General features: G+C 39.7%; 1 protein-coding gene across 4 annotated transcripts in view; it reads left to right on the forward strand.

Annotated features, from left to right (window-relative positions):
- LOC132392476 (mucin-13-like) overlaps positions 1 to 24257 on the forward strand; it is a 115142-nt gene extending 90885 nt beyond the window's left edge. For all 4 annotated transcript variants that reach the window (XM_059966367.1, XM_059966370.1, XM_059966368.1 and 1 more), the window contains 8 exons: positions 852 to 907; positions 3180 to 3283; positions 11206 to 11337; positions 12364 to 12475; positions 14643 to 14680; positions 18442 to 18529; positions 22505 to 22664; positions 23362 to 24257. In XM_059966367.1, the coding sequence (XP_059822350.1) occupies positions 852 to 907; positions 3180 to 3283; positions 11206 to 11337; positions 12364 to 12475; positions 14643 to 14680; positions 18442 to 18529; positions 22505 to 22664; positions 23362 to 23454 (783 nt within the window). In that variant the 3' untranslated portion in view covers positions 23455 to 24257. The remainder of the gene's footprint in view (positions 1 to 851; positions 908 to 3179; positions 3284 to 11205; positions 11338 to 12363; positions 12476 to 14642; positions 14681 to 18441; positions 18530 to 22504; positions 22665 to 23361) is intronic.
- The last annotated feature ends 2735 nt before the right edge of the window (positions 24258 to 26992 follow it).

Raw genomic sequence — 26992 nt, forward strand, 5'->3', positions numbered from 1 at the left:
AGCAGAGGTCTGAAAGACACTTCTTTTAAGATCACTGAAAAATTATATTTCTCTAGTAGGAACTGAAAGAAAATATTAGTTGTGCTGGCATAATACACTAGGAATCACACAGAGAACCTAAATGATGTGAAAGATCCCTTGAATTATGTTTTATAAGTCCACTTGCACTTGTTATAGCAGACAAATGCTTTAATCATGTAAAGGGCTTGTTACAACATCTCTGCCCTTCCTAATGAGTGTACCTCACTGAAAGAATGAGATCCAGGCATAAAATACAATTTACTGCGAAGATCTCAATTTAGGATCTGTTACTCCATGCCAGTCATGTGACCTAACCTTAAGAAGCTGAATGTTTTGCGGCATTGTTACCAGGATTCCAGGATTCACATTACTGGAGGACCGTGCCACACAGACCTTCCTGGATGACTCTTGGAAGGCTCTTGTTTACAGGAGTAAACCACCTAACATGGTTTTACATTATGGTTTTGTCAGCTGTAGAGTTTTTCATTACTTGCTTTCCATTGTGGGAAGAAACCAAAGCACCCAGAGGAAACCCATGTGGTCACGGGGAGAAGGTACAAACTCCTTACAGACAGTGGCAGGAATTCAACTCAGGTTGCTGGTACTGTAAAGCGTTATGCTAACCACTAAGCTACCATGCAACCCTATGTGTTATTATGCATAAACCATAGGCGGAATCCAGCTTCCAAGCAATAGTTTTGCAAGTGGTTCCTAATGTAAAGAAACTGAAGAAAGAGACAAAGAAATCTATTTTAATTAGAAAGAAAGTGTTGTTTTTTTGGATTTTAAATATATCGAAAATTTATCGATTATTCTGAATTGTTTTACAGTTTAAGAAGAATTTGGGGGACCTTGGCTACAAATCAACTATCATATATAGCGTAAGGTAATGAGAAAATTGAATTAAATGTTTCATATGTGATTTCTGAAGTTAACATGATAAATGGTTTGAATCATACAATATTGTTCTGTGTTGTTAAACAAGAAAAACAGAAAGTTAATGACTAACTAATCAAAATAAGGTCAGATATTAATTCAAAATGAAATATTGTGGACTTTGGAAGTCTTTATTAAGAGCAGGTGAATACAGAAATAGAAGGAGGAAGGGACAGAGCCCCGCAAGGTTGTTCTGCCATTCATGTAGACTGTTCGATGGGCCTTGTCAGATGATGTACATCTCAGGTTCATTTTCTGAACTTTCTACTGCCTGTGAGTCTCAACATCAGAAGAGATGGGATGGCTCTGATATTGTAACAGGAATGAAGAATGACCTTTGCTTATAAAACCAGGAGGTGGGATTGGAGTCTATTTGGGTGTTCATAAAAGATTGAAAAAAATGGAGGCAATCTTTTGCTGAGAGTTATCTACAGAAGAGGTTGAAATTCTAATGAAGAGATTTATACAATTGTTTTAGGATCTAAATTGAGGATTGGGATTATTTTAAAATCCACAAGGATTGACTGAAAGATTGGTAAAGAGGCAGAACCCAGTCTAAGAAATAGGTATACATAATAGTAGAAAAGAGAAAAACTGTAAATTACAGTGTGTGTGTGTGTGTGTGTGTGTGTGTGTGTGTGTGTGTGTGTATAATATATTACATATATAATAGTTTAATTAAACAAGTAATGCAACAGATAGAAATAAAGAAGTGAGGTAGTGTTCCTGGGTTCAATCCATTCAGAAATCAAATGGGGGAGGGCAGGAAGCTGTTGCTGAATCACAGAGTGTGTGTCTTCAGGCTCCCATACCTCTTTCCTGGTGACTGCAATGAGAAAAGGGCTTGTCCTGAGTGATGGATGCCAGTTTTTTGAGGCATCACTCTTTGAAGATGTCCTGGATGCTGGGGAGGCTAGCACCCGTGACAGAGACCATCCCCCCACCCTGTACCGAATGGTGTACGTGAACGTTGCCAGAACCCAAGGGCCCGAGTTTTAGAGAGGGGTTAGGCATACTGGGACTCAGTTCCTTGGGGCATAGAAAACAGAAGTATAAACATCTGGAAGTATATACAGTTATGAGGGACATAGAAGGGGTGAATGCACAGTTTTATTTCCTAGGGAGAGGGAATCAAAAGCTAGAGGGAATAAGTTTGTGAGAAAGGAGAAATTTAAATGGCATCTGAGTGGCAACTTCACAGAGAGGGTGGTACAGAAATGGAAAGGGCTGCCAGAGGAAGTGATTGTGATACAAATGATAACATTTAAAAGACACTTGGGCAGGTAGATGGATAGGAAAAGTTAGAGGAACATGAGCAACGTGCAAGCAAATGGTACGAGCTTAGAAGAGAATCTTGGTTGGCATGGGCAAGTTGGGCTGAAGGGCTTGTTTGTTTTTGTGCTGAATACTTTACAATTCTATGGCTCTAAAGTAAACAGCCAGGAAATATAAAAACAAATTATCACAGTGAAAATAAGAAAATATGAAAAGAAAAAGAGTAGCAGCAGTATATGGCATAAGAACATAGCAAGTTGGAGCAAGAGCATTTGAGTTTGTCCTGGTACTTATCAAGTTCCAGCATCATATACACCATCGCTTTAATATCCAGAATTCTTCATAATTCATCTCAATAATAACTAATATTCAATTTTAATTTCATGTGATTAGCTGAAATTAAATTCCACAATTGCAATGTTGCAGAGTGTCTAGGTTCTTCAGGAATGTTAAGAGATAAACCTACAAACACAAGAGATTCTGCAGATGCTGGAAATCCAGAACAACACACACAAAATGCTGGGGGAGTTCACCGGGTCAGGCAGCATCTATGGAAAAGAGTAACCAGTTGACATTTCAGACTGGGACTCTTCATCAAAACTGTCTGTCAAGCCACTCATGAACTGTATGATTTTTTTGAGGAACACATATGTTTATCCAAGGAGAATTCATGATACCAGGAGATAATTATGGGTCCATATAGGAACTGAAAGTGCAATGTACCACAGAGGAAAATAAGAGGTGACATGTACCAATGGTAAATGGAATTGGCTGGAGAGTAAATCCCAAAGCAGTCAACTGCAGAGAGAAAAAAATGGGTCATACTAGAAATGAAACTGTTTATGATTCTTCATTGGACTTTCTGATGAGTTATTTGACCCTGCAGCACTTACATTGTGTCATTGTGCATTCTTAGTGAGTTAAGTTATGTGACTTTATGATTACAGGAAGGGGAGTGTCATCGCAGATGTTACAAACACATTTGGAGAAGATAGCACAGTAAATGAATCAATCATTGCAGGAAGAGTACAAGAAAGCTTCAAATATATAAGTAAGCAATACAATTTTGATCTTCTTTATTACTCAGTAATAAAATGGAATTTCAGGCACTGTTATAATGAAGCAACTGTTTACATTTTCCACACCTCTTCCAGTGAATACCCACATTGCATCATGGCCTTTGAATGGAAAATCCTGCAAAAGGTAATGGATCTGGCCCAGCATATCATGAGCCAAACTCTCCCAACCATTGAGCACACCTACCATCAAATAGAAGGGTCAAGACCCTCAGGATTCGCATTACCAAGTTCAAGAACAGTTTCTACCTGTTCTAGTTACGGTTCTATAGATTTGCTGAGTATGTCCACAGGAAAATGAATCTTAGGGTAGTATGTGGTGACATACTGTATTGTACTCTGATAATAAAATTTACTTTGAACTTTGAACTTCATGGAAATGAAAGTCAAACATCTGCTAGTGCTGGGAATTTAAAATACAACAGTGTATACTGAAAACTTCCAGCAGGCCAGGCAGCACCTCACTAGTAAGCAAAATACATGAAACTGCCTCCTCAGCCTAATGTGTTGTGACAATTATCTACATCAATCCCAGCTCTCTTCTGACATTCACATCAATTAACCCCCTGAGCAATAATCCTGTGACTGATCTGCACCAACACAATTTAAGTAGCCAATCAGCATATCTTTGACATGCTGGAGGAAACAGGATCACCCTGGTCACAGACAGAATAAACAGATTCTACATGGACAGAACTCAAAGTGAGACTGCTGCACAAACTGCTTTACCACAGTGTTCACTGAGATCTTTAACCTCTCGTTTCAGCAGTGTGAGGTACCCACCTGCTTCAAGCAGGCTTTGGTTTTACCAGTGCCTAAGAAGAATGTGGTAAACTGCCTCAATGACTATCTCCAGTAGAAATTACATCCACTGTGATGAAGTTAAACAGGTTGGTGATGAGAAACATATCTCCTGCTGGAGGCATGACTTGGATCTGCTCCAATTTGCCTACCATCACAAAAGGTCAACAGCAGATACCAATTCATTGGTTCTTCATTCAACCCTGGAACACTGGGGCAGCTAAGGTGCATATATGTCGCCAACCCTTGAGCAACAGGTATATCATTTTGGATACTGTTGGGAGGGGAGAAGTTAACCTAACAGAAGAAAGTCGCGAGGAAATCTGCAGATGCTGGAAATTCAAACAACACACACAAAATGCTGGTGGATGCTGCCTAGACTGCTGTGTTCCACCAGCATTTTGTGTGTGTTGAGAGGAAAGTCACATCAGTCAGGTCTCTGCTTTGTGGCACAGAAAGGAAGGTGGGGAGAAGAGGCATGCTGTGGTGATAAAGGATTCATTATTTAGAGGAAGAGACAGGAGGTTTTGTGGGCAGGAATAAGATTCCTGGATGGTATATTGCTCCTGGCTGCCAGAGTCCAGGATATCTCAGACTGAGTCCTCAGCATTCCTAAGTGGGACAGTGAACAGCCAGAAGTTGGGGTCTATATAGGTACCAATGATGTGGATAGGGTGATTGATGAGGTTCTGCAAAAGGGAGTTCAGGCATTTAGGTGCTAAGTTAAAGGGCAGGACCTCCAGGGTTGTGATCTCAGGATTGCTATGCATGCCACGTGCTAGTGAGGTCAGAACTAGGAAGATTATACAGTTTAACGTGCAGCTAAGGAGTTGGTGTAGGAGGGAGGGCATAAGATTTTTAGATCATTGAGCTCTCTTTCAGGGAAGGTAGGACCTGTGCAGAAGGGATCGTTTGCATCTGAACCGAAGGGGAACTAATATCCTAGCGGGAAGGTTTGTAAATACTGCACAGTGGGGTTTAACCAAGAGTTACAGGGGGGTGGGAACCAGAGTGCCAAGACAGTGGAGAAGGAATGGAGACCGAAATTGGAGACCTCTGACAAAGTAAGAAATCAAAAGGTTGAGCAAGATGTGACCAGTGCCCTGAGCTGCGTGTATTTCAGTGGAAGACATATCCTAGGAAAGGCAGATAACAGGACAGACGATGAGGAGTTTGGTTTACAAGCAGAGGCAATGTGTAGTGAGGAGAGGCTGGTGACAGGGCAAAATTGCAGTCAACAGGATGAGACGCAACGTGAAAGTTGGACAAAATTGAGAAGAGTGAAGATAGGACTGAAGGTGTTATATTTGAATGTGCGCAGTACAGGGAATAAGGTAAATGAATCTTCAGCCCAGCTGCAGATTGGCAAGTATGATGTAGGCATCACTGAATCATGGCTGAAAGAAGATTATAGTGGGAGCGTAATGTCTAATGATACACATTGTTTTGAGAAGACAGATGGGGCTGCATTTTTAAAAAAATGAAATCAAATCATCAGAGAGAGGTTTTATAGGGTTGGAAGGTGATGAAGTGTTGTGCATAGAGCTAATGAACTGCATGGATAGAAAGATCCTGATGGGAGTTGTATACAGACCCCCAAACAGTAGGAAGGATGTGGTCTAAAAGTTACAATGGGAGATAGAAAATGCATACCAAAAGGGCAGTGTTACAATAGTCATGGGGGATTTCAATATGCAGGTAGATTGGGAAAATCAGTTTGGTACTGGATTCCAGAAAGGATAATTTCTAGAGTACCTATGAGATGGCTTTTTAGAGCAGCTCGTAACTCGTGGTTGAGCCCACTAGGGGATCAGCTATTTTAGATTGGGTGTTGTGCAATGAACTAAAATTATTTAGAGAGCTTAAGGTAAAAGAACCCTTAGAGACAATGATCATAATATGATCAAATTCACCCTAACATTTGAGAAGGAGGAGCTTAAGTCATATGTATCAGTATTACAGTGTAAAGAGAATTATAAAGGCATGAGAGAGGAGCTGTCCAGAATTGATTGGAAAAGAACACTGGCAGGGATGATGGCAGAGCAGCAATGTTTGGAATTTCTGGAAGCAATTCAGAAAGCACAGGATATATACATCCCAAAGAGGAACAAGTATTCTAAAGAAAAGATGACACCACTGTGGCTAACAAGTGAAGTCAAAGCCAACACAAATGCCAAAGAGAGGGCATATAATAGAGCAAATATCAGTAGGAAGTTAAAAGATTGGAAGCTTTTAAAAACCAACCGAAGGCTGCTAAAAAAGTCATTAAGAAGGTAAAGATGGAATACAAAAGTAAGCCAGATTTCTTCAGATACATAAAGTATAAAAAGAGAGGGGAGGGGGGATATCAGACCATCGGAAAACAATGCTGGAGAGCTAGTAATGGGGCACAAAAAAATGGTGGACAAACTGAATAAGTAATTTTGCATCAATCTGCACTGTGGAAGACACTAGCAGTATGGTAGAAGTTCCATGTATCAGGGGTTAAGAAGTGTATGAAGTTACCATTACTAAGGAGAAGGTTCTTGGGAAACTGAAAGGTCTGAAGGTAGATAAGTCAACTGGACCAGATGGTGTACACCCCAGGGTTCTGAAGATGTGGCTGAAGAGATTGTGGAGGCATTAGTAATGATCTTTCAAGAATCACTAGATTCTGGAATGGTTCTGAAAGACTGGAAAATTGCAAATATCACTCCACACTTCAAGAAGAGAGAGAGGTCTAGCCAGAGAGTGGCAAATCTGTGGAATACTTTGCTTCCTGTAGTTGTGGAGGCAAAGTCTTTATGTATATTTAAGGCAAACATTGATAGATTCTTGATTGGTCAGAGCATGAAGCGATATGGGGCGGGGGGAAACACAGGAGATTGGGACTGAGAGGAGAACTGGATCAACCATGAAGAAATGGTGGAGCAGACTTGATGGTCCAAATGGCCTAATTCTGCTGCTATATCTTATGGTCTTACATATCAGGATGCTCTTCATTGACTGCAGCTCCACATTCAATAGTATCATCTTCTCAAATCTAATTAATAATCTTCAAGACCTAGAACTTGTGCAACTGTATTCTTGATTTCCACTCTTCTAGACTCCAGTTACTTCAGACTGGCAAAAACATCTCCTCCACAATCTCCATCAGCGCAAGTGCACAACAAGGCCGTGTGCTTAGCCCCCTGCTCTACTTGTTTTATACTAATGATTGTGAGGTTGAGTACAGCTCCAATGCCATACTTAGGTTTGCTTTGGCACTGTCATTGGCCGAACTAAAGGTGGTGACAAATCAGCAAATAGGAGGGAGATTGAAAATCTGCGTAAATGGTCCACAACAACCACCTGACAGCAACAGCAAGAACTGATCATTGAGTTCAGAAGGAGGAAACATGAGCTAGTCCTCATCAGGGGAATCAAAGGTGGAAACAGTCAGCTTCTTTAAATTCCTCAGTATTATTATTTTAGAGGAAATGTTCTGGGCCCAGCACATAATTATCATTCTGAGGAAAGCCAGGCAGTGCCTTTTGACAAACTTCTTATAGTTGTGTAGTAGAGAGTATATTGGCTAGTTGCGTTATAGCCTGGCATGGAAACATCAATACCCTTCAATGGAAAAACCTACAAAATTTAGTAGAAACAGCTCAGTGCATCATGGGTAAAGCCCTTCCCACCATTGAGCACATCAATAGAAAGTGCTGTTACAGGAAATGAATACCCATCATCAAGTTTCCCTACCACCCAGGCCATGCTCTCTTCTCTTTGCTGCCATCAGGAATGAAGTACAGGAGCCTCAGGACCTGGAACACCAGGTTCAGGAACTTTTATTAACTCTCAACTATCTTGAACCAGACGAGTTAACTTCACTCAGCCCGTCATTGAACTGTTCCCACACCTGTGGAGTCACTTTCAAGGGCTCTTCATCTCATGTTCTTGATATTTATTGTTTATTTGTTAATATTATTATTATTTCTTTTTTCTTTCTTTTTGTATTTGCTCAGTTATCTTTTGCACATTGATTGTCTATCCTATTGGGTGAGTTATTTCATTGATTCTGTTGTGTTTCTTGTATTTACTGTGAATGCTCAGGGTTGTATATGGTGATGTATCTGTACTTCGTAAATTTACTTTGAACAAAGGTACGCCATTTGTGGAGAGGGAAAGAGAGATATATCCTCAGTTGCTTTGATGAATAAAACATCCTGTTTGCACTATCCCTTAAAAAAAATAACAGAATTATTTTCTTGAAGAATTCCATTATTAACATAAAATGTGATGTTTCAAAATTATACAAAGAGCTTGCCTTTTAATAGAATAATTACAAAGTAGAAAAATAAATACTAAATGATATGAGGGAAAATCAGAAGAGTTTCTTTAAGCATATAAAAGTTCAATTCAAGTTTAGTTGCCATTCAACCATGCATGAATACTCTTGAATACAGTCAAACGAGACAACGTTACTCTGGGGTAAAGATGCAAAACACAATATCAACTGTCACACACAGCACAAAGCACACAGAAGATAGCAAGCACAAATGATATCATAATCATGCAATAAAAGAGTCCAAAACTCTTGACGTTGAACACTGGGGGAAGGCATGACTCTGAATTCAGCCTAAACACTGACTCACACCGCCCTGGTTAAATCATTGAAGGAAGAGAAAGATTGGGCTTAGGTGAAAGAATTAGGCAATTGTGAAAGGTGAAAGATAGAAGTTTAGCCGTTAGCAGCCAAATCATTTACATGGGTTTTACAAAGAATGGCTGGAATGGGAAATTGAAAATGAGAGCAGGAAGAGAACTTGCCCAGAAAAATGTTCATATCCATGAATATTGATGAAAGGTGAAAAGTTTAAGGGGGACGTGAGGAGTTTATCCTCTTGTCTTCACATACTTGTAGAATGCCTTGGGATTTTCCTTAATCCTGTCCACCAAGGCCTTCTCATGTCCCCTTCTGGCTCTGCTAATTTCTTTCTTGAGCTTCTTCCTGCTAGCCTTATAATCTTCTAGCTCCCTATCTTTACCTAGCTTTTTGAACCTTTCGTAAGCTCTTCTGTTCTTCTTGACTGGATTTACAACAGCCTTTGTACACCACGGTTACTGTACCCTACCATCCTTTCCCAGTCTCATTGGAATGTACCTATGTAGAACTCCATGCAAATATCCCCTGAACATTTGCCACGTTCCTTACATACATTTCCTGAGAACATCTGTTTCCAACTTATGCTATCAAGTTCCTGTCTGATAGCCTTGTATTTCTCCTTATTCCATTTAAACATTTTCCTAACTTGTCTCTTCCTATCCCTCTCCAATGCTATGGTGCATTGATTGGAAGTAAATTAGACACAAGCAAGCCTTATTCATGATATTGTGGGGAGTGGAACCACTAACAGTGGGTTTCGAACTCCAAATAATACACAGAGCTCAGCTCCTTTTATACATGTACAAATCAATTGCAAAAGCAAAGTCTGTTTGATTAACCTTGTGAATTACAAAAGATAAGTTAGCTTCATATGCAGTTCTCTTGTGATAAGCTATACCCAAATAATCAGCCAAAAATTTAAAAAATCCGTCTTGTGTACAACTGTGTGTAAAACAGTTTATCTCATATTCTTGTGGCTGATTCTTACAATACAAACAACTGCAAGTATTGATTCTAAGTCTTGTTTCTGCTAAAAACCAAGGCTATATCTTTCAAACCTAAGCTGGAAACTAGTCTCCATATAGAAAGGCCAATATTAACCCTTTGTCTATCTTTAGCTTACAATATTTTCTTCCGCAGATGTGTAAAACCAATACTATGCACGGTCAGGTGTTAGGGAGTGTAACACAACAGAGAGCTCTAGGAGTGCAAGAGCATTGATTGCAAAAATCAGTATCACAGGTCAACAAGGTGGTGAAAAGGTGTTTAGCACATGTGTTGGGCCTTAATCTGTGCTGTAGTGCTCTCAGTCTCTCTGATTTCTTGTTAAGAGCAGCTTTTCCAGAAGGCCTGACCTTTGAATCTTCCATAAATCTAAATGGAAAAGATGATCTTGCATTATTGGTGTGAGCTAATTTTATTTCTCTTCTGGTGTACTTAGCTCCCAATAAATTCAAATCTGTGATTTATTATGAAGAAAGTACCGGGTAGTGTTAATCTAAATACATGAGATGGGTAAAGCTTTGCTGGTAATAGATGCTCTAGAACAGGGATTCCCCACCTGGTAGGGATATGTATGAGGAAAGACTGGATAAACAGATCCCTTGTTTAATGGTAGTGATCCATGACATGAAAAAGGTGGGGAACTCCTGCTCTAGAACTTTGAAACAAAGAGCTTAGGAGCAAAAGTGGGGCTATTCAGCCCTTTCACTCTACTCAGACAACCAAAGAATTGTGGCCAATCCTCTGACTTAGCCACCTCCTTTGTATTTAGAAATCTATCATCCTCCTTCTGAACTATATTTGACAACTTAACTTCTATAGCTTTCTGTAGTTAAGAATTGTCCAGCATTACAAAGTTCAAAGTTCACGTTTATTATCCAAAGCATGTACACTGTATACAATATTCAGATTTTTCTCCAGGCATCCACAAAATAGAAACCCGATAGAACTCACTTAAAAGAAGACCATCAAAGACCAGTATGCAAAAGAAAAAGAACAATTGTGCAGACAATAAAAAGAAAAAGAAAATAACATTCAGAAGTAAAGTTCACGAAAGTGACTTCACAGCCCAGAAGCCAGTCATCACTGCAGCTGGTCCAGGATCCCACTATAATTGTAGTCAATGATGTCTTGAGCATTCATGGGGCTACCACATGCATCTAATTATAACCATTGAAGTCTGTCAGAAGCAGTTTTGGGGTGTTGTTTCCAGCCTTTAAACACTTGTTTAAGTCATTCTATCAATTTTCTTGCAATTTTTCAGCATCCAACCATTAATGCATACAAAAATAGAATTAGATTGAGATGTAAAATGTTGAAAATGTTACTAGTGTATTTGTTTAAAGATCCATTGGGTTACAAACGATGTTCAGAATAATACGGAAATAAGTCTGATATAAGATAGCATAAAATGTGTATATTAGATGTTTTGAAATTAATTTCCCAGCTTGTTCTTCTTTTCAATAGCTATTCAAGGATGCAACTCAGATAAGTGCAACAAGGATACTGCTGACTGTTACCAACCGAACCACGGTCTGGCTGAGTGCATCTGCAAAACAGGATTTTATAAGATCTCCTCAAACGAGACAAAATGCACAGGTACTTACTTTTTACTTATCAGCATTGAAGTGTTATATTAAAGTAGACCATAAGACTATAAGATATAGGAGCAGAATTAGGCCATTTGCCCCATTGAGTCTGCTTTGTGTTTCATCATGGCTGATCCAATTTTCCTCTCAGCCCCAATCTCCTTCCTTCTCCCTGTGTCCCTTCATGCCCTGACAAATCAAGGATCCATGAACCTTTGCCTTAAGTATACATAAAGACTTGGCCTCCACAGCTGCCTGTGGCAAAGAATTCCAAATTCATCACTCTGGCTAAAGAAATTCCTTCTCATCGCTGGTCTAAAAAGACACTCCTCTATTCTGAGGCTGTGCAGAGGTCTTGATTCTTGATAGATCAGGGCAAGAAGGGATTCGAGGAGAAGGCAAGAGATTGGGGCTGAGAGGAAAATAGGATCAGACACGATGAAATAGCAGCGAAGAATCAATGGGCCAAATGGCCTAATTCTGCTCCTATATCATGGGCTTATTCATTATAGATTTTACAGATATCTTCTTTAAGATGTTATTCTCTGTTGCTTATATATAACATAAATGCTTTTATGTAATGTATAAATAGGAAATTACTAAATGGGCTTTGAAATGTTAGAAACTGTTGACCTCCTGAGATTTTCACATGCAACAGTGTCTAGAGTTTACAAAGTGGAACAAAAAAGAAAATAAAAACATCCAGTGAGTGGCAGTTTTGTGGACAAAAATGTCTTGTTAATGAGAGAGGTCAGAAGAGAATGAGCAGAATGGGTCAAGCTGACAGGAAGGCAACAGTAACTCAGATAACCACGTATTCCAACAGAGAACGTCTCTGAATGCACGACACATCAAAGCTTGAAGTAGATGGCCTACAGGAGCAGCAGACCACGAATATACACTCAGTGGCCAATTTATTAGATACAGGAGGCATTTATACTGTACATATTTAAATTAACTGTGTAATATGAAGATATGTTTCAGAATCTGAGTAACTGCAATAGCGATTTACAGTAATTTTCCTTAATATCTACAGAATCGTGTGCACTAAAATGCAAAGGAGCGAATCAACACTGCGTTCAACAAAATGGAATTCCTGTTTGTGAATGCCGGCCTGGATATAAAGACAACAGTGGCAACTGTGAAAGGTTAAAGATAAAAGCTCCCTGCTGTTTTGCAACATGACATTGAAACTCTCTGTCAGGGTTGTCCAGTGCTGTGGCCACTTCTGCCACCTGTCCTCTCACATAAACTGACATTTCTGTGGAACTTGTTGTCACAGGTCATTGGGTTCAGGCAGAGGCTGACAGATTCTTGATTAGTCAGGGCATGAAGGGATATGGGGAGATTCAGGAGACTGGGGCTGAGTGGAAAATGGATCAGCCATGATGAAATGGAAGAGCAGACTCGATAGGCCAAATGACCTAATGCTGCTTATTTACTTTATACTCTATTTGCATCTGAGCCAAGTATGAAAACAGTGCTTCTAGAGTGGCCTCAAAAACCTGAATTATTCATGAGTCAGATCAGGTTAAGCCTGAAAAATATTTAGGTTTTTTTAAGCTACTGCAACCATATCCTTGGTTCAATGCTTCTACAATAACATTTCTTGGCCAATCAATTACTGCTCATTCACACACATAGTAAACTATATAATCTAGTTACTATTTTAAGACTATTTATTCTTGTGGTTTTTTAAAATTCTCTCATTGTGCTCTCACACATAACATTACTTTGAGGCATTGAGTGAGTGCCAATCTCCTTAATTTATTTGCTAGCATCACCATAATGGCATATCTACTGGTCTTGCACACAGATTTCTTCACTTATGTCAGTCTTTTGTCTTGTTTCTCATGTGTGGGAAATACCAGTGATGCTCTTTATTGCCTGTGTTTAATTTCTCTGAGTACTTAATGTAAGTTGCACCCATTCTTTCAGTGATCACGTACTTGTTAGGTGGGGAATTCCGGAATGTTAGCCTGTGTTCCCTAGAAAAAGCTGACATATATCCAGAACACAAGAGATGCTGTTAGATGCTGGAAATCCAGAGTAAAATACACAGAAAATGTTGGAGGAACTCAGCAGGTCAGGCAGCACCTACAGAGAGCAATAAACAGTCAATGTTTTGGGCCAAGACCCTCCATCACTCATCATCTCAGCCTGAAATGTTGTCTCTTTATTCCCCTGCATTGATACTGCTGGACCTGGTGAGTTTCTCCAGCATTTTGTGTGTGATACATGTCCAGCTCAGGGTAGTGTGTGACTTGGAGAAGAGGGTGGAGGTAATAATATTCATATTATATTCATTCGCCTCTGTGAATGTGAGGTGAGTGTGAGGTGCTACATTTTGGTAGGAATAATCAAAATAGGTTATACATGGTAAATGGTAAGGCATTGAGGAATGCAGTAGAACAGAGTGATCTAGGAATAATGGTGCATAATTTCCTGAAGGTGGAATCTCATGTGGATAGGTTAGTGAAGAAAGCTTTTGGTATGCTGGCCTTTATAAATCAGGGCATTGAGTATAGGAGTTGGGATGTAATGTTAAAATTGTACAAGGCATTGGTGAGGCCGAATTTGGAGTATTGTGTACAGTTCTGGTCACCGAATTATAGGAAAGATGTCAACAAAATAGAGAGAGTGCAGAGAAGACTTACCAGAATGTTACCTGGGTTTCAGCACCTAAGTTACAGGGAAAGGTTGAACAAGTTAGGTCTTTATTTTTTGGAGCATAGAAGGTTGAGGGGGGACTTGATAGAGGTATTTAAAATTATGAGTGGGATAGATAGAGTTGATGTGGATAGGCTTTTTTCCATTGAGAGTAGGGGAGATTCAAACAAGAGGATACGAGTTGAGAGTTAAGAGGCAAAAGTTTAGGGGTAACATGAGGGGGAGCTTTTTTTCTCAGTGGTAGCTGTGTGGAACGAGCTTCCAGTAGAAATGGTAGAGGCAGGTTCGATTTTGTCATTTTTAAAAAATTGGATAGATATATGGACAAGAAAGGAATGGAGGGTTATGGGCTGAGTGCAGGTAGGTGGGACTAGGTGAGAGTAAGCATTCGGCACGGACTAGAAGGGCCGAGATGGCCTGTTTCCATGCTGTAATTGTTATATGGTTATATGAATGAATTGCCTGCAAAACATTACAGTCAATATCTGCTTGAAGTCCATAGAGTGACAGATTCATATGGGAACATGATTCTTTTAAACTTAGCTCATTAATTGTTTTCAAAGTTTAATTTGTTGCAAAGATTAATCAATTGAAGTATTATATTTTCATTACAATGTCAATTAATACTTCTTTTCTTAAATTTAGTTGCCCTTTTGGTTACAATGGAATAAACTGTGAAGATGGTAAGAACTAAAATTAATAGTTTCAATGTTATGAATTTAAGAGGATTCTCTTCTTCTTCTTCTTCTTCTTCATATTATTATTATTATTATTATTCTCTTATTAACAAATCAGGACAGTGCTTTCTCATTAAGTAAAGGAATCAGGGAAATAACTTGGAAAATTTATAGCTCAGGTGGTTGATGGTTGGGTTGAGTTGTTCTCTGATCTTGGCAATCAATTTAGAAGCGTTCATATGGTGATGAAATTTTTGCAAATGGATTGCCAAGATTGGAGAACAACTCAACCAAACCAAAAGGAATATTCATTAAAGCAATTTGTAGGGTTGCTGCATGAGAAATTTTTTGTATTAATGCATAATGCAAAGTATTCTGTTCTGTACCTAATTATTGGGATTTTGGGGATTTTAGTGTTTCATAATGGCATAATTTTCAGATAATCTTTCAAAAGTGGTTGAGAGAGAGGAGAAAAAAACAGCTTCAAAAAGATCTAGTTTGTCTGGTCAGTCAGTGAGTTGATTTAATATTATCACATGTATCGAGATACAGTGGAAAGCTTGTCTTGTATACCGTGCATACAGATTGATCCACTGCAACACTGCTTTGAAGTAGTATGAGGTAAAACAATAAAATATTGATCAAAGTTTTATAATTACAGGGAAAGTGCAGTGCAGGGAGACAGTAAAGTGCAAGGTCATAACAAGATAGATTGTGAGGTCAGGAGTCTAACCATCTGAGGGGACCATTCATTATAACAGTGGCATAGAAGCTTTTGTGCTTTTGTATCATCTGCCTGATGGGAGGCAGGAGAAGAGGGAATGTCCAGGGTTGGTGGGTCTTTGATTATGTTGGCTGCTTTACTGAGGCAGTGACAGGTGTAGACAGAATCCATGCAAGGGAGATGCTGAGCTGTGTCCACAACTCTCAGCAGTTCCGTGTGGTCACATGTAGAGCAGCTGCCATAGCAAGCCGCGGTACATCCAGATAGGATGTTTTCTATGGTACATCAACAAAATTGGTGAGCTTCAAAGGGAACATGCCAAATTTCTTTAGCCTCCTGAGGAAATAGAAGTGCTGGTGATCTTCACTGGCTGTGGCATTTATGTATATGATTGGACCAGGAAAGGCTGGTGGTGATGTTTATTCTGAGGAAGTTAAGTTCTCAACCCCCTTGACCTCAGCAACATGTGCTGAAGCCAATAACTAGGTTTTCTCTTTTTTTGCTGACATTGAGAGAAAGACTATTGTCAAGACACCATTCCACCAGGCCTTTCTATAGTCTGACTCATCAGTGATATTCAGCCCACAGCAAAGACAACTGCAAACTTGTAAATGGAGTTAGGGCAGAATCTGGCCACACAGTTGTGAGTGTATAGAGAGGGCTTGTAAAGCACCAGTGCTGGGAATAATCATGGTGGACTTGTTGCTGTCCATCCTGACTGATTGCAGTCTGTTAGTAAAAAGTCAAGGTTCCGGTTGCAAAAGGAGGTGTTAAATCCCAGGTCTAATAGCAACTAAAGTTGAATCCTGGGAAGTAATACTTTTGGAGGAATGCAACAAGACAAAGACACTGAATGAGATAATATTGATATGTAGGGAGCTACAAAGGAATTTACGACCAAAAGACCATAAGATATAGAGCAGAATTAGGCCATTTGATCTGTTGAGCCTGAAAATTAAAAACAAAAATGTGTGGTTAAAAAGGCATAGACCTGATTTCCTTTACTATAAATTATAAAAGCAGGGGTATTATTTTAGAATTATGAAAGGCGTACCTGATAGAGGTGTACAAGATAATGAGAGGCATTGATCATGTGGATAGTCAGAGGCTTTTTCCCAGGGCTGAAATGGCTAGCACAGGAGGGCACAGTTTTAAGGTGCTTGGAAGTAGATACAGAGGAGATGTCAGGGGTAAGTTTTTTACGCAGAGAGTGGTGAATGTGTGGAATGGGCTGCCAGCAGCAGTGGTGGAGGCAGAAACAATAGGATCTTTTAAGAGACTCCTGGATAGGTACATGGAGCTTAGAAAGATAGAGGGCTGTGGGTAAGCCTAGGTAGTTCTAAGGTAAGGACAAGTTCAGCACAGCATTGTAGGCCAAAGGGCCTGTATTGTGCTGTCGGTTTTCTATGCTTCTATATTCAATTCCTGCTAAGCTGTATCTTGAGTATTGTGTACAACCCTCATCACCAGGTTGCAGTGCAATTGTGATTGAAGATGTTGAGAAGATTTCCAGGATGCTGCCAGCTCCAGATTTATTTGGTTAAGTTGAACAGGAATAAAGAGAAAAAATGCTAGAGCCACTCAGAGGCTTAGGCAGTATCTGTGGGAAAAGTAACAGAGTTAATGCTTCAACTCAACTATTTCCAGCATATCTTTTTATTTAATTTCAGATTCAGACTTTATAGTTTTTGCTATGGAGAGACTGGGATTGTTTTCTTCGGAACAAAGGAAAAACTACCGAGTGCCTAAAATTATAAAAGGCCTAAAAAGAGTAAATACAAAGGACTAGTAGTTGAGGGATCAAAAAATAACTTAAAGCAATTAGCAGAAAGACTAGAAGAGCGATGAGGATTTTGTTTTCAGCAGGAAAGTGGAAGCAGTTTGGTACATGCTGCCTGTCAGGAATGTAAAGGCAGAAATCTTCATTACTTCTAAAAAGAGTACTTTGATGGGTAATTGAGAGCATGACCTGCAAGATCACAGATTAGTGCTGGAAACATGAGGAAATCTGCAGATGCTGGAAATTCAAACAATACACACAAAATGCTGGTGGAACACAGCAGGCCAGGCAGCATCTATAGGGAGAAGCACTGTCGACATTTCAGGCCAAGACCCTTCATCAGGATTAACTGAAAGGAAATTTTTCCTTTCATTTAGTCCTGACAAAGGGTCTCAGCTGCCTGGCCTGCTGTGTTCCACCAGCATTTTGTTAGTGCTGGAAGTTTAGATTGGCGTGGAAAGCTGTTTTTCAATATTTGAGGGGAAAATAACTTTCGTAATTTCATTTTCTATGAAAGACAAAACTTATAACGCTGTCATCCAATGCTATGACAAAGTTAACACGTATTGTCCACAGACATTAGCCTGTGACTTTCAAACTGAACTGTCTACTACCTGTCAAACAGGTAGTTAATAAAACAGAGAATATTGAAAATACTTAGCAGGTCAGACAGCATTAAGAGGGAGAATTAATGTTTCAGCTCCATGATCTTTCTTTGGAACTGATTAGGGATGTTTTTAGTTTATTTTCAATCATATAGCGGTTAGCACAATGTTTTACAGTACAGGTGACCTGGGTTCAATTTCCTCTGCTGCCTGTAAGGAGTTTGTATGTTTTCCCTGTGACCAAGTGGGTTTCTTCCAAGTCTTCTGGTTTCTACCCACCGTCCAAAGATTTACCGGTTGGTAGGGTAATTGGTCACTGGAGATTGTCCCATGCTTAGGCTGGGGTTAAGTTGGGGATCGCTGGGTGGTGTGGCATGAAGGGCAGAAAGGGCTTGTTCCAGGCTGTACCTCAATCAGTAAATAAATAAATGAAATGAATAATTTGCAGACAGATTATTTGTCACGTGTCTTGGAACATTGTAGGAATGTAGTAATTCTGGGAGAACCAGCTCAAATCCAATATGTCATATTTCATGTTTTTGCATTTTATAATTCAACATACAGGCTTTTACAATGGTAAAGGGGTTCAAACTGATAAATACTTAGTCAGTACTGCAGCTGATTTGACATTTACTTTGAAAACTCTGTCTTTTTGCAGGATATCAAATCGCCATTTTAGTGACAGGAGTTGTATGTGGAGTTGTGATTCTGATTCTGGGAATCGTGCTTATCTATCTTTGTGTGAGGTAATATTATTTACATGTTTTGATCTAAAAATACTTCATTAATTGAAAGGGGAAGATTCTGTAAATGAATAATGCAAAAATTATTAAAGTACATTGACCAGTATTTGCAGAAAATTGTGACACTTAGTGTAATTGCTTTTAAAGTAGTTCGTGTTAAAGGACCAGTAAAATTAGGGTGAATATTAACACTAATAAATGTCATGTTGGGCGAAGTCATGAATGAATGTTTTAAAAACCCACTTTTAGCAGATGGAAAAAGAAGCAGCTTATAAGTTACAGTACTTGGTCAAAGCAAAACCATAGTTTCCCCTATTGTCATGACCTCCTCTTGTGCCAAGACCGACATGCCTGTCCATGGCCTCCTCTTGTGCCAAGATAAAGCCACCCTCAGGGTAGAGGAGCAACACCCTATATTCCATCTGGGTAGCCTCAAACCTGATGTCATGAACATTGATTTCTCTTTCTGGTAAAAAGATGCCCCCCTCTCCCATCCCCTCTTCCTCTATTCCCCACTCTGGCTTCTTATCTCTTCTCACCTGCCTATAACTTCCCCCTGGGTCATTTCCTTCTTCCCTTTCTCCTATAGCCCACTCAGATTCCTTTCTCTCCAACCCTTTACCCACCTGGTTTCACCTGTCACCTTCCCTTCCTCCCTCTTTTTATTCTGTTGTCTTCCCCCTTCCTTTCCTGTCCTGAAGAAGGATCTTGGCCTAAAACTTTGACAGTTTATTCATTTCCATAGATGCACCTGACTTGCTGAGTTCCTCCAGCATTTTGTGTGTGCTGTTCTGGAATTCTAGCATCTGCAGTCTTTCCCATGTTTACCATAGTTTCCTTCCTGGAACAGGTAGAAACAGTATACTACTGAAAAATAAACAGAAACACTAGTAATATTTGAATGTAAAGGGTACCTCAACAGGAGAGATCATACTGGTTTTCAGACAGCAGTCCACGCAGAACCGTTTGCTAGCAAATTTGCAAAAGGCCAAATTGCTCCTGACTTTCGTGACAATGCATTGGAATGCAGAAGTTAGATATGAACTGCAGATCTGACCTCCTCCTTGATCACTGAATTCAGAAGTGGATATGGACAAGCCCATCATGGTTAAAGCCCTCCCCACCACGGAGGACATCTACATGAAGTACTGTCGCAAGAAAGCACATTCAACATCAGGAACCCCCACCAGCCAGGACATGCTCTCTTCATGCTGCTGCCATCAGGAAGAAGGCATTGGAAACAATAATAATAAATAAATAAGCAATAAATATTGAGAACATAAGACGAAGAGCCCTTGAAAGTGAGTCCATAGGTTGTGGGAACATTTCAATGATGGTGCAAGTGAAATTGAGTGACGTTATCCCCTTTGGTTCCAGAGCCTAATGGTTGAGGGGTAATAACTGTCCCTGCTCCTGGTGATAAAAATCCTGAGGCCCCTGTACCTTTTTCCTGATGGCAACAGCAAGAAGAAAGCATGACCTGGGTGATGGTGGTCTTTGATGATGGATGCTGCTTTCCTGCGACTACGCTCTATGTAGATGTGCTCAGTGGTGGGGAGTGCCTTAGCTGTAATGGACTGGGCCATGGCAGCTCCTTTACAAACAAGGGCATTGGTGTTTCCAGACCAGGCTGTGATGCAACCAGACAACATACTCTCACCTACAGACCTGTAGAAGTTTGTCAAAGTCTTAGATGACATACCAAATCTTCACAAACTTCTAAGAAAGTTAGGCATTGCCATGCTTTCAATGGTGTTGTGTTGAATTAATTAGGCTATAAAAATGTCAACCCTGCATTCTCTGCATATTCACTGTGTAAAGAAACCTGTCTCGCACATCATTGAACTTAACCCTTCTTACATGAATTGCCTACCTCTCATATTAGACATTGCGACACTGGGAAATAAGTACTGGCTGTATGCTCTATCTACTGTATGCCTGTCATAATGTTAAAAGCTTCTACCAATAATGGAAGGAGACTCAATAGTGAGGGCAATGTTGTAGATCAACACACACACAAAATGCAGGGGGATCTCACAAGTCAGGCAACATCTATGTAAATGAAAAAGGAGTCAATGCTTCAGGCTGAGACTCTTCTTCAGGACTGGAAGGGAAGGGGGAAGATGGAGTGAAGGGAAGGAGGCTAGCTGGAAGGTGATCGGTGAAGACAGGTGGGTGGGAAAGGTAAATGGCGGGAGAGGAAGGAATCTGATAGGAGAGGAGAGTGGACCGTGGGGGGGGGGGGGGGGGGGGGGGAACCAGAGAAAGATGGTAGGCAGGTGAGAAGAGGTAATAGGCCAAAACCTTTTAGACATCGCAGTGGATAAATTCCCATAGGCAGATGACATAAATTCTAAACTGATTTGAAGGCAAGGGAGGAGAATCCTGAGTCCCTAACAAGAGATTTTTAAATCTTCACAGACCACAAGTGAGGGTCCAGGAGATGAGAACTCAGCAAATTTAATATGGCTACATCTTCAGTACTGTTCAAGTTCTGGATTCCACATTATGGGAAGGGCACGTCTGCACTGATGAAATCCAGGGGAGATTCGCTACGGTGCTGCCCTAGATGGAACATCTCAGTTACGAGAAGAGACTAAATAGGCAGGCTTTGTTTTTCTAGGAGTAGAGAGGACTGAGGGGGCATCTGATAGAGGCATAAAACACTATGAGAGGAATAAATAGATTCAAGATTCAAAGATTCAAAGTACATTTATTATCAAAGGAGGTATGCAGTATACAACCCTGAGATTCATCTTCCCCACAGACAGCCACACAATAAAGAAAACCATGGAACTTATTGACAGAAAAATATCAATTCCTACCTCACACACAAAAAAAAAACAAATCGTGCAACTAGCAACAAAAAAAAAGATCGAAAATACAGAATATAAAAGAACAAAATTGGACGTGTTCAGGCATGTTCAGGACAGCTCAGTGTTCATTACCTGCAGACCACCCCGATTCAAAGTCACCCAAATTAGCAACAAAAAAATGTAACAACCAGAAATGAGAAACACATCATAACGTGAACTACAGAGTCCAATCCCCAAAGAGCATCAATTAAGCATTGCCCATGACCCAGAATCTGGCACTGTCCTCCGATAGCATCGAGGGAGAGAGAGGCCAGTTAATCACAGGGACCTTCCTTCGAGAGCAGTGACAGAGAGGGAGAGAGAGATCATCACACTCAGACACCTTCCTCTGGCAGTAGTGAGTGAGAGGCTGGTAGATGGTGATAAACACCATCCACAGTCACCTTGATGATTTCAATCTTGCTCGGCGCATTAATTGACGAGTAATGGAGCTTGGGTCCCATCTCCAGGACTCTTGGCTTTGAGATGGCACATTTCGCTTGAAGCCTCAGAACACCTGAGAGGCAGCAAAGCACTAGATCACTCTATCGAATAGAATAGAATAGATAGAAGAAACCTCTCTCCTTGGCAGTGATGTATAAGGACAGTGGCCATTGCTTTAAGAAGAACAGTAAAAAGCTAGAATAGAGTTGAGAAAGAATTTTTCATTCAGGCAGTGATCAAAGTCTGAAACACTGCCTGTCAGGTGTCAGAGGCACAGGCTGTCACAGCAATAACAAACAAGGCATGATAGGCCATGGATCAAGAGCTGGTAAAGGGATTGCAGTTTATGCCACACCCGTACCTCTATCTTTATTTTTATATAATTCTTTCTTCTTTATGACTGTTGAATTATTATTTGTTGCATGTAATGCCAACACACACAGCACATTCCTAATATTGTCCGTGTAAATGTTTATAGTGAATAAAGTTGATCCTTGATTGGTATAGATAAGTACTTGATGCTCAGCATGACCATGGCGAGCTGTATGTCTCTATCTATGCCAGTACAAAATATGAAAACAAATATTTATGCATTAAAACAAGCTATACATGGTCAATGTATTTGGAAATAATTTTCAAACCAACACTTTTTAATATCTATGCACTGCCACTGTTGCAGACTAAGGCGGAATGAACCTGATGAACAAGAACAACCAATATTGGGCTCCATGTCGTCAGAAAGTCGTGGCAATTCTCAGTTTCCAAGCAAGATTCCCAGAATAGGTCTGGGAAATCTTACAAACGGATCATCAAATTATTTTCAAAGTGATTCTAATCAGGTAAAGTTGAACACTTCCTTGAGCAAAGCCTAAAGATAATTTCTCTCATAAAGTTACAAATTATATTTGCATCATAACAATGTTATGTTTCCTAATTCACGTCCATTATACCTGTGTTATATACTATACATGCATGTTGAAGAATTTAATACGTTTGGTATATCTTCTAAAAAAATAATAAATACATTTTATTTCATGTGCAATGTCATTATATGTGTATTGCCAGTAATGAAAGTTTAATGCCGAAAATCAACTTGCTATTTTTAAATAAGCATTTATAATAAGTATGTTTAGCAAAAATAAATGAAATGCTGCAATTGAATAAATTAATGAGGCAAAGTACTTCTCTAAAGAGTTGCCAGGACTTGAGAATACCAATACTCAAATAAGTTTTAAAATTTTGAAGTAATAAATAGGGAAAAGTATTTTCTTAATGTCCTTTGTCTGTTGTTATTTTCTAGTTACTTTACACAGTTCATTTCAGAGAGTATTATTGATGGTTTAACATTTTAAGACAAATCTTGAGAAATTTTAGCAATACTAATTTATAGCTTATATAATCATAAAATAGAGTTAGAAATGAACAGATCAATGAAGCTGATTCTTTGTTAACACCTTCAAGCACAGTTAATATTTGCCCCAAATTGCTGCTTTAGAACTCATCACCTCTTTTACTCTGATTTGTCACTTCTTTTAGTTTAACTATTCTCGTCGGGCACCGTGGAATGAGCTGAGTGAATTCCATCAAAGGGACAGCTATCCAAACAGGAATTATGATTATCGCAGATGATGACTCAAACGAAATTACTCAATAATCTGGAGAAATATTAGAAAACTGTAACTAGTCAGTTAGCATCTGCAAATAAAAGTGTAGATAATATTTTATGTTCTTTTCCATCAATACTCTGTGAAATATTTAATCAGAATGTCATCTTGCTTAATTCACACAAATATTAACAGACAGTATGTGAAAGATAGCAGTTATCAGAAGGTACACTCCTTTTAATGGTTTTATAATGAACTATAGAGATTTTTGTGCTTTAAATCAATAATGAAATTAATATACAAATCATTTTCATTACCAGTTCTTCAGTTCAATTTTAGTTTTGACTGTTTCCAACATATTTGTGTAACTTATTTCATGAAAGATTATGATAGTTGGATGTGGGAGAAATGTTATTTTCTTTGGCAAATAGGTTTGATGATTAAAATGGTTCAGACAATCTTACTGAACTGTTAGTTTCTAGTTGATGAAATTCTTAACTACCGTTAAAACTCTACCTTTCTAAAGCTATTCTCACTTTCATTAATTTTCCAAGAGCAGTTGAAGAAAGGTTAGTGCAAAATGTCCAGGAAGAGCTTACCTTTCTCTGTTACTATTATATGTTGCTCATGAAACTCTAATGTGTTTGTAAATGATCATTTAAAAATAAAATCACTAAGGAAGGTTATGGCATGGATATATGATTTTCAGAAGTATTTTCTCTTAACAGCAAAGTAAATAATAAATACAGTTAAAATAGTTTAATTACAATTTGTGACAAAACTTTGTATTGTGTCAGCATGAATAAAGTCAAATCATGAAAGTCAAAACATGTTTCTTATAATTGAAATTTGTTACAAGAGATTGGCTACAAAACTTGACATTCTTGATGTATGTGATCACATGGTTGTTGCCAAAGTCAAAATACTTGAGAATGTTAACATATGCACAGCTAGCAATTGTCAGTAGTATGTTCTGTTTAACCTCATTCCTCCAAGACATGGTTCCTTATAGAAAAAAATGTTCTTTTGCAATGTCTCAGTGAATGAGAGTGGTGCATAAATTAATAAGAGAAGCTGGTCGAAGAACAAGGAAGATAAGATCAGAAGACTCAGCGGTCTGTAGCTGATTCAAAGAGCAATTTTTGCATATATACCTACAATTAGCATCAGAGTAGGCCACCTAGTCCTTTAATTAGAATCAGAATCACTTTATTGCCAATATGTGAAACATACCAGGATTGATTATGGTTCAGTGCCAAGCATAAAACACAGGACAGCAACAACAAACAACTTACAAGACAATAATGCAATCAGCAGTCAGCAATCAACAGTTACAAAGGTCGCATGTGTAAGTGTGAAAAAACAAACTGAAGTAAGTGCAAACATGTAATTAACAGAACAAGGAGAGCAGGAAAGGCCATGTAATTGATGTTGTGCAGGGCCAGTTAGGGTATGACAACTGAGTGAGTTTTGTTGAGAAGCTGGATAGCGACAGGAGAGAAGCTTCAGGTATCACATGTAGTCCTGGTGGTGAAGGACTTGTAGCGATGGCACTCCTCCCTCCAGCGGAATTGTAGCAACGTCAGTAAGACATATAGAAACAGTGAAACCCTCTGTCACTGCTCCCCCTCTGTGATCTCTGCTGCCCTCCAACTCCTCGACCGTGTACTCACCCAGACCCGCCACCACAGTCACAAATCACCTATAGTCTTCTGGCTAGCCCCCTTCACCTCCCTCCACCTTTTTACTCTGGTATCTTCCCCTTTTCTTCTCCATCCCGACGAAGACTCTCGGCCTGAAATGTCGACTCTTTATTCATTTCCTTACATGAAATGACCTGCTGAGTTATTCTGTGTGTGTTGCTCTGGATTTCCAGCATCTGCAGAATCTCTTGTGTTTGTTGATTTCTGTAGGTGCTGCCTGACCTGCTGAGTTCCTCCAGCATTTTGTGCGAGTTGCTCATGGAAACTCTACTGGAAAATAGAGTTTTTGGTGTATTACATGAACTGCTGCTTTTATTGTGCTTTTCAACTACCAGAGCTCTGTGCTCTTTATTTGTAACCTTTGATGCTTCATTGAATTCCTAACTCCTTATATAGGAGTTTATGTAATTCCTTATATAGGAATTATAGGAAAGATGTCAACAAACTAGAGAGAGTACAGAGGAGATTTACTAGAATGTTACCTGGGTTTCAGCACCTAAGTTACAGAGAAAGGTTGAACAAGTTAGGTCTTTATTCTTTGGAGCGTAGGAGGTTGAGGGGGTCTTGATATTTAAAATTAATAGGGGGATAGATAGGCTTTTTCCATTGAGAGTAGGAGAGATTCAAACAAGAGGACACAAGTTGAGAGTTAAGGGGCAAAAGTTTAAGGGCAACACGAAGGGGAACTTCTTTACTCAGAGAGTGGCTGCTGTGTGGAACAAGCTGCCAGTAGAAGTGGTAGAGGCAGGTTCGATACTGTCATTTAAAAAAAAAATTGGATAAATATATGGACAGGAAGGGAATGGATGGTTATGGGCTGAGTGCAGGTCGGTGGGACTAGGTGAGAGTAAGCGTTCGGCACAGACTAGAAGGGCTGAGATGTCCTGTTTCCGTGCTGTAATTGTTATATGGTTATATGGTTATAACTGATCCTAGGTCATCTTGTAGGAAAGGATCTGCTGGTGCTTCCAGTAGTACTGCCATGATGTTATTGTTATTGTTATTGCCTTATTGATGTTACCATGATGCTGGTGGAGCAAGGAGTGCATCTGGGCAGTATCATCACTAGCCAAGGAAGACTTAGCCTTATGTGTTGACTATACCAGTTTCTGCACATATTTTTAGCACTTCTATAGATACATATCAAGTTTCTAAAGCATCCTTCTCATCATAGAAATTATAGTAACTTCCCACACATTATTCAGAGATTCCTCTCTAAGTAATCAGGTTCTTTTACCCCTGGGCTGCCAATTGAAGGCTGACACTTGCCCTGACATTGAGGAACAGGCACCATTTGGTAGCCCACACACAGACGAACCTGCATTCTAAGCCAGTGCCTGTGTCTCCAGCATCCCTCGCCCACTCGCACCACTACTTACTGTCGAAGAAAAGTGGTGAGGGGAAGCTGCAGGTGGGTAACCTTGGGAATCCCTGAACAACAACGGACCCAACACTGATTCCTGTGCACAGCATTAGTCACAGGCCTCCAGACAGTGAGACAACCAGCTGCTACTGCTGTCCACCATGATGCACATCAACACCTCCTTAAGACCCCTTATGATGGCCCATTCCATGTTTTGGAATAGAGTGAAAAGACTTTTATTGTCGATAGGAAGAGTAAACCTGAATGTATTTCTGTAGATCACCTTAAACCGGCCCACCAAGATCTGGATAGTGCTATTACCATACCTCCTGCATCACAACATGACCGTGTGTGTGTCAGCGCTTCCCTGGATAAGCCAGAGGCACCTGCTGTTACTTCAACCAAAAGACATGGGACTTGAGCCAGGTGGATCGTACGAGCTCCAGATGGTTTTGGTGAACTCAGGGGGTGGGGGGGGCTGTGTAAGGTGATGTAAT

This window comes from Hypanus sabinus, chromosome 4 (assembly GCF_030144855.1).
Source record: "Hypanus sabinus isolate sHypSab1 chromosome 4, sHypSab1.hap1, whole genome shotgun sequence".
NCBI lineage: Eukaryota > Metazoa > Chordata > Chondrichthyes > Myliobatiformes > Dasyatidae > Hypanus > Hypanus sabinus.